The sequence below is a fragment of the Patagioenas fasciata genome, chromosome 3, assembly GCF_037038585.1.
Source record: "Patagioenas fasciata isolate bPatFas1 chromosome 3, bPatFas1.hap1, whole genome shotgun sequence".
Lineage (NCBI taxonomy): Eukaryota > Metazoa > Chordata > Aves > Columbiformes > Columbidae > Patagioenas > Patagioenas fasciata.
The window spans coordinates 68,444,610-68,458,615 of NC_092522.1; the positions used below are offsets into that span (position 1 = coordinate 68,444,610).

At 39.6% G+C, this 14,006-nt stretch overlaps 1 protein-coding gene across 1 annotated transcript in view; it reads left to right on the top strand.

Moving 5' to 3' along the window:
- Positions 1-605: 605 nt before the first annotated feature.
- The window catches only part of SAMD3 (sterile alpha motif domain containing 3), a 33,856-nt gene continuing 20,455 nt past the window's right edge, over positions 606-14,006 (top strand). The window contains exons 1-4 of the mRNA XM_065835489.2: positions 606-887; positions 1,322-1,427; positions 2,185-2,374; positions 6,477-6,584. Of these exons, the coding sequence (XP_065691561.2) occupies positions 1,349-1,427; positions 2,185-2,374; positions 6,477-6,584 (377 nt within the window). The 5' untranslated portion in view covers positions 606-887; positions 1,322-1,348. The remainder of the gene's footprint in view (positions 888-1,321; positions 1,428-2,184; positions 2,375-6,476; positions 6,585-14,006) is intronic.

Genomic DNA, 14,006 nt, shown 5'->3' on the forward strand with positions numbered 1-14,006 from the left:
AATTTACACCAGAGTTCTCAACAAATAATGACTTTTCACACCCTGTTATTGCTGCTTAGCCTGGGGGAGGATTTGTATGGCTACTGTTGTCATCTCAAGTTAAATCCACTCATGTAATTCAGACATTCCTCTCAAACTTAACCCTTTAAAGTTGCTGAAGTCTACTGGCACAAGAGCATAAGCTGAAGTGCAGCTATTTTGAAGGTATCTGCTGTTGAAGGTTGAAAACAGAAATGTTTTTATTCAAGGATGAAGCACCCTTTTTTTTTGTAGTGCAGTGGAACAGATGCTGCTGAGATTTACGTGGGTGAATCCTCATGGTAGCCTGGAGTTTGCTGCAGGCTCAGGGTATCTTTGTGGATGTATTTTAGGTAAGATAATGTTTGGTCAGCAGTGCCAGACACTCGGATTCTAATCCGAATAATTTACTGGAATAATTTCCTCTAACGTCCCTCGCTATGGATTGCAAGCACAGCCAAGAAGCACTTGATACTCCTTTATGTAGTAGAGGTAAAACACGTAAATAGGAAAATCACTCTGAGAGTTTCCTGCTGACAAGGAGCTGGCAGAGGACAAGCTTTATCTCTACAAGTGATCTTCTCTTGAGAAGGTTGCTGTTGATTGTGGTACGCGCTGTGCCCCCCGCGACTGATTCACCCGGGCGTCGCTGTCCGCCTCCGGGACCGGCTCCCGGCGGCCCCCCTTCCCAGGGCGGCCGCTGCCTCTTCCCAGGGAGGGCTGGAGCCTGAAGATTGGGACTGGCAAATAACAGGGCGGGGAGCAGTCTCCTCCTCCCATTTTGCAGGAGCTTTATCGCCCCTGACTGTTGGTAATTCAGGGTTAAGTATTTACTTGAGTACCTGCTTGGTGGTGCAGAAAGGGTTAAGGTGCTTGATTTACTATAAACACACGTGTGATAGACTCTTATCTGATGGTGTCTGGTTTGGGTTGTGTTTTTTTTTCTTTCTTTTATTTTTTTTTTAATTTTATTTTATTTTTGTAAAATGTCAGCCATTTCCTGATGAGCGTGGTGGTGGTGAATTTCACGCCTTTTTTCTTCTCTGTGTGGAAACCTGGGTGTTAATGGTACTGGAACAGGTCATGTTTTATAAGGAATGAGGCTGTCTCTTAGAGCAGAGAAAAGCAGGAAAGGGAGAGGAGGTGAAGAGAGGGATCCAAGGAAATTGTCACTTGCAACAGGCATTAGTTGGATTGTTTCACTCTATTTTTATTTGGAACATGTAAATGTAACACTATTTGCTAAGTGCATATTTTCCTACAAAATGTTGAATTGAAAATATCCTATCTTTTCATTTCACAGCAAAATTTAGCATTGCAACACCTGAAGATGGAAAGTTGGTCGGTTGAACAAGTCTGCAGCTGGTTGAGACAGAGAAATTTAGGAGAATTAGTTCCTAAATTTCGTGGTAAGCTTTTTTTGTTGTTGTTTGTGTGAGGCTTCTTCAGTATTTTTTCTATGCTTTTAATTAGTCACTGTCTACCTTGTTTTGGGGCATGTACATATATGCTAACTTTAGACTTTTATAGAAATTTATTATGGCAAGAGCTAATATAGATCTGATAAATCAAGGTAAGTGTGCAGATTTATTATGAAGTTTCTGAGAAATGCTGGGGGGTGAGATTGAGTCTGTATATAAATAGATACAACTTCTTGAAACAGAGCTGGCAGTTTAACGGGCTTGGCAGGGCCTATTTTATATTGTATAAATCTTTTGAAATACTGCAACTGTAGTGTGTAAACATTTTGTGTCTGAACATATAAACACTCTACAAAAGAGCACATGAGAAACTGTTGTGTGAACCGGCTACTTCTTGTGTGCTCTCCTAAAAGGCTTGCTTTTCTTCATTAACAAAATAGCAGTCTTACGTGGTCTAAGCAAGGCCTGATTTAAAGCACTAAAACAGGCAGCTCACTGATTCTGTATGTTTCAGACGTGACTTTTTGTCAGGGGAAGGTTTCTGGACAGTGACTAAAACTCCTTGTGCTGCTTGAGAAAGGACAATAGCTAAAATATCATCTTTTTAGCAGTTGAAGAGAACTGTTAGTAGTAGAAAGCATTCTTGCCTTTGACCTGTACTCCATCCTCATGTTTCTAGGCATATAGGATATTACTGTAACTGTAGCTATTTAACAGTATTTCTTTAATCCTCTTCAATCTGCAGAAGAAGAAGTAAGTGGAGCAGCTCTTCTGGCTCTTAATGATCGTATGGTACAGCAGCTGGTGAAGAAGATTGGGCACCAAGCAGTACTGATGGACCTGATTAATAAATACCAGCAACAGAAAAATAGGCTAGAATCCCTTACGTGTTGTTGTGAAACAGCTTCTCCAAAATGTCCTGAAGTAGTCAGTGGGTGAGTGCACATATGGTACAGAAAACGTCTGTCTGGGTATAGTTGTATTATTTTCATACCATTTTAAAACTGGTGTTTATCAGCTCTACGGCTGTAACTGTTTTTTATACTTTGAATACCACTAACAACACATCAAATGCAAACTAGGTTATTACCTTGTGTTTTCGCAGAGTATCATCAACATTTCTGAACAACACCATTAATTTAAACTGCCCTTCACTTCCGGTTCTAGGACCTAGTTTTCATTTGGATTAAGCATCATCGAACTCCTACTATAGTTAAAATTTTCTGCATTTGTGATATTAAGCTTTTGAAGAACTTTTAAATGTTTGCAAACCATGCAGTAAATCATGATTTGGGCAGTGATGGTGTTTTTGTCACAGATGTATTTAAGTTCAGTCTCTCAAAGGAAGCTCTTAATTTAATCTAGATGTAAGCATTTAATTACCCTACTGTGTGTACCTAGATAGATTTTTAGAAAATAAATTCCACAGAGATTGTCTTCATTGATCACGTTCTGGCTTTTCGTTGAGCAGAGTTTTTGTTTGTTTGTTCGCTTAGGATTTCTTTGGAGGTGAGCAGAGGTTATTTGTGCATTGTTTTTTTATTTGGTTGGATGTTTTGGTGTGGGTTGGTTGGGGATTTTGGTGTTGGTTGGTTGGATTCCCTCACATCCCTCCCCTCCATTCTGATATGTTGTAAATCTTGCAGGATTATTTTTGCGGATGTCTCGGCTGAGCAGAGACATCCTGAGCTCTCAGAGTGGTCTCTTCTAAGCCTAAGAATCCTGGCAGTAGAGAATGGCTTACCATGGATCCAAAATGCTCTTTTTTTGAAGGAAAAGACTAGCACTAATCTTGCATTAGTACACAGTGGTAGCCCAGTAGGAGTAGATCTATAAAACATTCTCTGTAACATCTGCTATCATCCAAAAGGAGTCCAGATTGTCCATTCTGAGATGATACCACAGTGCAAAACAAAGCATGGTATATGGGTAAATGGTGATGATTTGGTTATTTCCAACCAAAGTGCACTCATGAGCAAAACTAAACTGTTTATGTAGATACATCCTCTTGTCCTTGTGGAAGTATTTATAAAACCCCTTGGGTAAATGGTCCTGCATTGCTGGAGGGAAGTGGGGTGCAGGAAGAAGGCAATGTCACTGCCTGTGTGATTTATCATAGACCTGAATTATGCAATCACAGCCAGTCTCTGTTGTCTGCACCAGGGTCCTGTCTCAATTTATAGGAAGCTCCCTCTCTGAACGTAGAACAGATGTCTGCTGTGAGGAGGACTACTGTATGTGGGCCCTGTGCTTCACCCAAAGTGCAGTAGATAGAAAGTGATTTCAGCAGGGGGCTTCAGAAGAAGACATGTTCTTATGCTTAGGGCACTTTCAATGCTGCTTTGGATATTTAAATTTCACCCTTGACTTTGTCAGGGATTTTTGGCTAGACTAAATCGCAGATGTGACCGTTCCCTGTGCACTTCTCATGTTCTGCAAGTCAGGCCTTAATATCTCACAAAAAGCATGCAGTTGCAGTAGTGTAAGGACACAATTTTTCTTTGAAGTTCTGCAGACTCAAAAAAAATTATCAAATGCTGAAGATCTCAAATATTAGTGAATATAATTTACCGTAAAATATTTCCTTACCTAGCCTTTTTGCCTGGTAAATAAGAAGCTGCTATTTCTCTATTTACAGGGAAGTCAGGTAAACAAACTGCTCTTTCTGAAACATCTTCTGTGTCTGAGTCATGAACCACAGACTAAAACTCAAGCATATTTAAGAAATGCATTCAGTCATATATTTTAGCATGAGTAAAAAATCAGGGTATTCTACGCAGTTTGAGGTACAGAATGATGGAAACAGAATGATGTAGGAACAGTAAAAATACTATTTTATTGTAGAATTAAAAGCTGTCTCCTCATATGCAGGGAGCTGTTACTCTCATTTTTTAACCCTGGAGTGCTTGTCTTAGAGCTATAGTTGTTTTGTCTGTTTTGTACAACTTGAACAGAATCTTGTAAGAATAATTTCTTCTGACCTAATTCAAAAACTCGTGACTAGAATAAAGTGTACGAGACACTGTTTTGGAGTAATGTGGTTTGTTGTTTGTTCTGTTTGTTTGGGGGTTTGTTTAGTTGTTTTGGGTGTCTTTTTGGGGGGCAGGGTTTTTTTTTTGTTATTTTGGGGATTTTTGTGTGTTTTATTTTTTTGTAAGCTGCTTTGACACAGAAGAACACAATGTATCAAACCCAAAAATTAATAGATGCACAATATAAGTGAATTGAACCCATGTTCCCTCTGTTGCTCAGTGATGTTAGGCTGAATTGCAGTCTTGGTCACATGAGCAAAGTTGCCGCACTAAGATTCACCGTCACTGCACTAAGGTTCACAGTCAGTAGCATCTGTAGCTGAGTGTGTGGGTCCACAGTGGCTGGGGACAACTGTGAAAACTGAGTCTGTGTGTGCCTAGCCCTTCTCCTCTGGTGCTTGAGCCCACGTGAAAATCAAACACCTTTTTGTTTTTGCAGATGTATTTGTCAGTCAGGCCAGTGCCAGCACTAGCTCACTCTGCCAGAACCAGAACCAGGGTGGAGAAGACATTGCTCAGGTCAGGGGAGAAAGCAGCACCACAGCAGTCTCCTTCTGGGTCAGCTGAAACTGGTGGAGCTTCCAAGAGCTGTCAGCAGTATTACCATGTCATATTCCTCACATGAATGTTATCCCCAGTGCTTGTTGTTGCACTTCTGGCTGGCCAACTCTTTATCCTGGTGTCCTTAGCATGTCCTCTAACTGTGTGTGAATGGTGCTCAGCTCACTTCTGTGCTAGAAACAGAAATAAACTCCTAGATTGGACATGGAGTTTTGAGTATGGTAGGTGAATACTTTTTTGTAGAAGTATTGGGCTTGAGAAAGGAGATTGAATGTATTTTGATTACAACATGGAAATAGTGTCCTGTGTCTGTTGCTGGTAAAGTGGAAGCATTCTGCGTCATACGCAGTAGAAACTGTGTTTATGTGCGCATGAAGAGCTCACACATAGGTGTTACCAGGTAGATATCAAGATGCTTTCCAATTCAGAGATTGATTGTTTCTAGGAGTCACACACAGCAGAACATACTGGATTTTCTTTTTTTTTTTTTTAACTGAACAGCTGAAAAGTATTGATTCATGAAAAGGGGAAACGCCCCTTTATAAACCTGGCAAACATAAATGTCACTTCCAATTATAGCCTTTCATGTGTGAGTGCAGCTGAGGCTGGAACTATAAAGTATCTTTGAAGCTCAGAGGTTCTGAAGAGATGAGGTTCAGAAAGGAAATGAGGTCCCCTCTCCCAAAAAAATTGGTTGATGACTGCTGTGAGTTCTTCGCAGCGTAACAGTAGCCCCTGTCTTAGCTCACCCTTTCCCCAACGCAGGATAAGACAGTTGATGTTGGCTTCTACCAGCAAAAGATGAGGAAATAAGAGGAAAATGAGGAGGAAGAGTGGTTTCTGAAGGTTAAATGGAAAGCAGTGGTTTGAACTGGCACAAAGAAAAGTGGGTGTCTGGAGTTTTTGGTGTTAGTTGGAGCAACTAACCAGGAACAGCGGGCACTCAGGATCTTCTCGAGTGTTAGGAATAATGCAAATCTGACTTGAAGGTTCAAGATGGACTTGAACTCCAGCAAAAACAGCTGTTCAAGGTTCTAGTTGAATAGAAACTGCCTTATAATACTGTGTAAATCACTCTTTCAAGCCAGTCCTTGCATATTGTAGTGATTAGTTATTCCCAGAGATTAGGAGATGCCAGGCTATGAAGATGGCAGTTACCCTGCAACCCTGAGAAGGTTTATTTTTGTGAGTTTTGTGACAGTGTAGTAATTAGAATACCACTAGGCAGTATTGTTTACAGTTTTCCGCATTTTGATAATTGATCTGAGAGATAAGAGACATTAGCATCATGTAAAATCATGACTATTCAATATGTAATTCTTCCCCTTTCTATTATGGCCACTGATATTTTAGAACCCTAAAATACCTCTTTTCTATAAGCTGCACAAAACCTGACAGTGAAAATTCCTTTTTTCTTTTTTCTTCTTTCTTTTTTTTCTTTCAGGGCCACTGACAGACAAATGTTCAATTCTTCTGGTCCTGTGGAGCAGAAGTATCCATGCTCACCTGAAAATGAAGAAGGACTAATTGATCACAGAGTGCTAAAGCAAAAGTGAGTTTATAATGCATTTATTAAATTTTCCTTACCTTTTGAAAATGACATAAACACTTCTTTTTGCTTTGTTAAGGTTAAACAGATACTTTATAAAAACTTATCCTAATTATTGGAGGACAGGTTCAGGTATATCCAGGTAGATTTAGAAAACAGCAGGAGCAGAAATTTATTAGGATTTGACTGAATGAAATATTCTAACGGTGATTTTTCTGCCCTCCACCCTCAGTCTTTGCTCGCTATCTCATATATTACTTCATGCAGAGGGCAGGTTACAGGTTTGTCTTTATTTGTCTAGCTTTTAAAAATCCTCTTTTACAGATGTGTTTTCAACAGAGATCTGGTAAATTAATCATTACAGGGTGGAATATGGGTATAAAATAACTGTGTGCTTGAGGCATCTTAAATAAAGTGCTTGGGAAAGCAGGCATGCTGATTCTATTTGCACGTTCATTTTCTTGAGTATTAAAATGAGTCTTCCTAAAAACTGGAGACAAGATGAGGTGCTGGGGTTATTTTTCCCTTTTTTTTTTTTTTTTTTTTAATTCTCCTACACATGCTTTTCTCCTTTGAGATGGGCAATTGGTGTTGGAAGAGAGTTCTATTCCTTTTTCAAAGCAACTGTTTTCTTGTTTGTGAAGATTTATCTGCTTATCATCATCTCCCTTTATTCCCTCCTGCTATAATTTCTCTGCCTGTGATCATTCTCCCCCATAGATATGACTAATGGCTTCACCATTCTGATACAAGCTGAGGTCTTCTTGCAAAAATGTCTATTTCATCACTTTGAAAAAGTAACAAGGAGTTAGGGATAAAGCTGTCTGGGAACAGAGGAGAGAGCTTAGTGTGTCACACAGTTATTGCTTTTGAAATAAAATCCCGCTATGAGTTTCAGGAGAATAAAACAATAACTCCAAACCCAAACATCCTGTCAGCATTGTTACCAAAAAAACAAACCCAAGCCACTTAAACCCTTGTAATAAACCATTAATATGATCTTTCAATGATGAGTTTTAGCCTGTGCTTCTAAAGGATGCTTAGTTTTAATTAATGATGAGTAATTTGCCTTGTGCTGTGTGAAGAGTTTTAAATGGGTTGTGTGAATCAGCTTAAACCAGAATAGACTGGCTTTAGGAAATGCTCTCAGCAAATATTGTCAGTATGGAGTTTTTAAAGGACCACGATGACCTGTTAAGGAAAAGGGACTGCAAAAAAATGCAGTACCACTTTGCCTTGGGGCAGAGAAGCAGAAGAGAAGTCTGCTGCTGTAAATGGCAATGCCCCTTCTTCATGAAGTAGTAGATGTCCTGAAAGTCAATGGAGCTGTGATGGTTTGTAGTCCTGAAGACATGAGTAAATTTTATGAGGGCTTCTTTTTAAAGGTCAGATGAGAAGCTGACAGTTGTCTTTCTCAGAAGCAGCTGTTTTAATCGACTAAGACTGAGGTTGGAAGTGAGCAGCCCTTGTACCCATTAACTGCTGCACTAGGTTCATCCCAAGCTAAATACTATTTTTAGAGGTGAATGCTGCTGTTCAGATACATCCGTGACTTGACCCACACTGATAACTGTGGTATTGTAGAGTTTAGGTTTGACTTTTGCTTTTTCCTTTTCTTCCTGCCTTCATATCCCTACTGCACTTGCTGCATTTTCAATAAATGATGGAAAATTTTAATGTTTTATATGCTTGAGGGCATTATGCCACCTGTAAGCAGGTTGTGAAGGGTTTAACAAGATGTTTGTTTTAGAAATTTGATTATGGGAAAAGAAAAAGCTGCTTTGACTATAATGTTATGATAGATGCTAAGCCTTGAGTATAAAAGCAAGCCCTGCGTTTATTCTGCTAACATACTTGCTTCGAAAGCTGGGTTGGTTGGTTGATTTGTTTTTCACTCAAGTTCCAGCCTATGGATTTATGTGCCATGGTGAAAAGTGAGTTTTCCCATCAGATTAATGGTGGCTGTTTTTTGTATTTTGGCATAATGTTAATGGATATTTCTGTTAGATCAACTATTACTTTTTTTTTTTTTTTCCATTGCTTTTAATTTGGAATGTTTAAAGTCTGTGCCTTTGTTTCTCTCCCCTAGTCTCTCATCTGAAGTAACGGGGAAAGGGAAGCTGTGGTAATAAAGGGAGGTGGTTCTGCAAATAACACACTCTGGGCAGTCTTACTCTAGGTAAGAAGGAGGGTAGGTTCCCATTTCTCAGCCAGGCCAGATTTGAAAGAGCAGCTAAGAACAACGATGACCCACTCTTCCTTAGTGGGTGTTCCCACCTCACCCACTTACTTGGTGGCAGAGCCATTCATATAAGCACTGCTAGAGTCAGTTCTGCCAGTGGTTACTTTAGTTCAGTGGGGCTGGTATAAACGTACAGTTCAAATGATCGATATTTGGCCAGGGTTATACTTGTAGTCTTTGTCTCCTCGTTCATTTCATCCAATCTGAGAAAGAAGAACTTAAAGTTTTGTGGATTGTGGGTTTGTTTGGTTTGGTTTGTGTGGGTTTGTTTGGTTTAGTTTGTGTGTGTGTGTATGGTTTGTTTTGTTTTTCCTGTAAAAGACCCATGCAACTACAGCTTCAAAAACTGGCATGGTTTTGCTTGAAATTAATTTGTGGTGCTTTTATGGATTATCAGTGCTGGTGAACTGGCTTTAAGTTTCTCAGTCTGTTTCCTGTGTAGATAGTCCTAACAACTGTGTTTAATACACTCTACTGTAGTACTAAATATTACAAAAATATCAAAGAAGATTGTTTAATAACAAAAACAAAGAGTAAGTGGCTGCCACAATTGTATAATTTCACTTTTCTTGCATTGAAATTGTGCATACAGATAACCAGATGAGGTTTTTAGGTTACCTCAGTGGAATAACTTTTTGCTAGCAGCTACAGGAGTAGACACAGCCAGTCTTTTTGTTAATCTCCCAAGGAGATTAATCTTGAAGCAGTGCTTTTGTGTGATGACAATAAGATCGCTACAGAGGACAATTCAATAAATACATTTCCCCTATACCTACTTCTCTGTATCAGACTACCAGCAGTTTGTTGGCTCCTGGTAGCCTGGTGTTTATCTTGTTGCTAAGACAGAGGCTGTCATTACTTGTAAACATCTGATACTGCTGTGAAAAACCAACCTTTTATTGGTGGGTTTATATGTTCTGTCTGCCTTTCCTCAAGGTGTTTGTTTATCAGATGACATCCCTAATGTATCCCTTTTTCACAGTTTCCAATGTGATGGTCCAGCTGTTTTCCTTCAAGAGTGATGTCCCGATACAGGTTTATTTGTACATTTATTCTTTCTATAAAAACATGTTCTGTAGCTCTTGAATGTTGTGTAACAGATTTACTGTCTAAACGCCTTGAAGTAATTTGCTCAGGGCAGGCTTATGTGCACAAGCAGAAAAACAGATCTTCTGGTCAGCCTTGAACTTCTCTATTTGCTGCAAATTTGGAAGATGTGGTCACGGTTCAACTAAACCTGGGCCTGCTAAATGTTAATATACCAATATTTCCATTGCCATCATTGGCAGCATATTGGTGCTGGTGCCCACATAAATTTGGGCTGATAGCAAGGGTAATGAATTGGAAGATTTATTTGAAAATAAACTTGGCTCCTGTCTCCCAGATGGTCGTGCTGGGCTGCATGGTTGCAAACCACCCATTTCCTCAGTGGAGCCGGTTTGCCTGCTGCAAACCCTCTCAAGACTGGTCATAAATGTCACATTTGAATGGGTAACACGTCCCGATAGGGACTGTAGATGAGCAGAGCATGGAACCACATTCATGGTGCTGTACATCTCCTCAGCCAGGGCAGTCTTGCATCACATTGAGTCGGACTGCAGGCAGCGGTGCTGACTACTGGGTAGCTGTATCTGAAGTGTGTTTTAGTTTTGGCACGTTATTCTGTTAATGATCTTTATAGAGCTCCTTCCTTTGCTCCCCCGTTACCCATACATCAGTATTGTTGATCTGTGTTTAATGTGTTTTATCAGAAACACGCTTGTGCTTTAAAAAGAAGAAATGCAAATTTATTTATTTATTTATTTATTTATTTATTTATTTATTTATTTATTTATTTATTTTTATTGCATTTATTTGCTGAATGCAAATAAACCCTGTTTCTTTAAAATGGCCTGGTTTATCTGGCTGTTCTATCAGTCACGTTCCCCAGGGAGCACTTTTTCCCCCTCATATGTAACCCACTGCTGCTCTCCTTGCATGAGAAAGAAGTGCAGAACGTTTACTCACGTAATGAAGCTCCTCAGAATGGAAACTGTCAGAATATCTTGACTCACTCTAGAAGAAGGTTGTGTCTGCATTTCACAAACTTTTTTCAAAGCTGGTTAATTTTGTCTGTAACTTTTTGCTCGTATTGAATATGATGATTTCCACAGCAAGGCTACTGCAGGAAAAGCTGAAAGAGGAGCTGCTCTGGGATATGGTATGTCTATGAGTCCCCATGTCCTAGCCTTGCTGAAGCTGACAATGCTGTGGGGAGCTTCTGGTTCTAAAGGATACCTGCCCCTGCGTTTAGTGGGAACTGAAAAGGTAAAAGACATCATCAAGCACTAGGTAGACTGCAAATCTCAGGCTCTAGCAAATAACCGGGAAACTGTGCAATTGTGCTGGCAGGTAGGAAGCAGCAGTGAAGCACATGAAGAGAAAGGCACGAGAATCTTTCAGGTACAGATCTCAGAACTGCGAATAGAAAAAGAGAGCCCTATTTTATTCTGCTATTGAGAGGGGGAAAAAAGAGTTTCCTTTGATATTTCATCATCTGTCATTATTTCTTCCTTCTGATGTAAATAGCCTTTACAACCTTAAATACTGTCATAAAATTGAAAGCATATTGTAAATGTTTTAGGGAAATGAAATATTTTCTACAGCTGCAGACTTTTCATTTCCTTCACATCTCTGATTCCTAGTTTTCTCTTTCTTCCTTGACTTTGTAGACATGGACTTTTTTTCAGCCTACAAATCTTCAGACAGGAGTCTCTTGCTGGTGTGTGGTGTAAACATGTGAAACACTAGACCTTCACCTGTGAAAAATGAGAATCTGGTGAAACTCCATCCATGTACTGAGTTTTATCTGGGTGTACTGAACATGGGAACCCACTGAGGACAGCAAAGTTCTGCTCAAGTGTGATGTCCTCTGACTAACTGGGACCTGAGCTGATACAAGATGTAGCAATGGGTGTCGTAGACTCATGGACTTTAGTGAAGCAGACAATAAGAAAATCTTGTGGCACACAGCCTGTTTATGCATGTGTTCAGCTGGTCTTTAAGCCACGTTTTTTTTTTTCCTGAATGAACTAAACAGGTCAGGAAACTGATCCTTCTTACCAGCAGGCTCAAGAAGCTTAAAAATGACAGTCTTTTTATGATCTAGTATTTTAACTTGTTTCTAGGTCTCTACTGCACTTTGCACAGCTATCTAGATTGAGCTGTCCATATTGATGGCAAGATAATTTTTACTGACTTGTTACAGGTAATTCAGTCATCTCTGTGTGAGGTTGCATATGACACTGAGTTTGGAGACCATAACTCTGTGTTCACTCAGCACTCTTCTCTCCAGTGCAGTCTAAAAACTTCATCAAATGGCCTGAATGACACTGCAAGTGTGAAAGTCTTTGCTTTTTGGCAATAAAACAAGATACTCCCTGTGATTAGGGATGCCAGGGGTTATATAATTCAAATAGGTGGGGTTGAAGGGGGTGGGGTTTTTTTGTTTGGGTTTTTTGCCAGCTGAAGGAGACAAATGGCTCCTCCCAAAATGATGTTATAGTTGTATGTCTCACATGCTGTGTGTGAGCAGTGCACAGTTATAATGGAGCCAAAGAAAGAAATAGCTATGTGAAACAGTGCTGTGCATTAGTACAGTAAGTAAAGTGGTCATTTACAGCAGTGGGGTGGTCTAAAGCTGTGTGACTAGCTGTGTCCTTACTGAGAAGATGCTTCTTAGGATGTGGTTCCATATTGCAGATAAACATGCAGAAACCATCTTGCTTCATCTGTGCTGGTATTTATCTCACCTACTGGGGAGCCATTTTGGGGACCTAAACTGTGAGAAAACTAAGCAAGGACAAAAATTAAGAATTCCGTCACTGTAGCTACTTGAAGTAACTCATCATACCAGAAAGCGGTAGAGACAGGTGACAGCAGGGGGAGAGGAGACTGACATTTGGCAGGAGATAGATAGTCATTAGATTGATTGAGCTGCAGCATCAAATGTCTCAAGAACAGAGAGAAAATAAAAGATGTAGTAATTTGCATTTGGGGATTTTGATCTTATCACTGTCTCAGGTTAGCTAGAAGACCAGATAGGGATGGTTAGAAACAGGTTATGTATGTTTGTACCTAAATCTTCAACTGTAAAGCTGTTCTCCACAATCAAGGAAGGTCTTGGCTATACGCATAAATCCCAGTGCACATACAGTTTAACTGAACTGTTCTTTTAGTTAAACAATATTGTATGTGAGCCTTTGTAGAGATAAAGTTTAGTGTGTAGTTGTGTCTCATTTCAAACAAACTTGTATTTCATTGTAAGATATTACTGCACATATTTAACACAACTGCCCAACAGCGACAATTCCAGCAAAAGCTAGTAAAATATTTAATCTCTTGCACTGTGGAGACTAAAAGAATTTTTGGATCTTGTTTGCACAGCAAGGAAGTATTTTATGATGGGGAAGACCAAAGATAAATGGAGTTTAGAGTATTTTTGTTGTACTGGCAACTGTGAAGGGACTGGCGGAGGGGAGAGTTACCATGCCTCCCTGGCTGTCAGCCATCCCACCTGCAAGAAGAACTTATTTTCTTCAAGTAACTGAGCATAGTTCAGTTTGTCTGAACTGAACCTGCTAAACCTTGCCACTTTTTGAAATGGCAATTCAGCTTCACTGGTTATTAGCAACAACAGGAGTGTCAGTGCTGCTCAGAAACAAATTACTGTAAGTTTTAAACTTCTTTCCATTTTTGAGCTTGAATGATAGCATGTTGAAAATACGATGTAGTAACTTGCAGCCTGTCTGCTACATCACTTTACATCAGTAAATTTGGTGAAAGTACAGGATTCAAACTTACAGGCTGCTCCTTATTGATGCTACATTGAACATCTAACCTTTATTTGCTTAGGAGGGATTTCCAAGCGATTTCAGAATCTGGGTTTATTTGGGTTGGTTTGTTTGTTTTTCCCATTTGTGTATTAATTTATCACCAAAAAGGACATTAATATGTCAATGTGGATAAGTTGCCACTTCTCACATAGCTTTTCATTCTTTTGGGACTGAAAAGTACTTAAAGAAGTTCACTTCAGTTTGCATCTGCTCTTAACCATCTCTGTCCCATAAAATCTGGTATGGTTGGAGAGACAGCAGCCTTGCCCATTTTGTACCTCTTTGGCACGGGGAAATGGTAGTACTGTG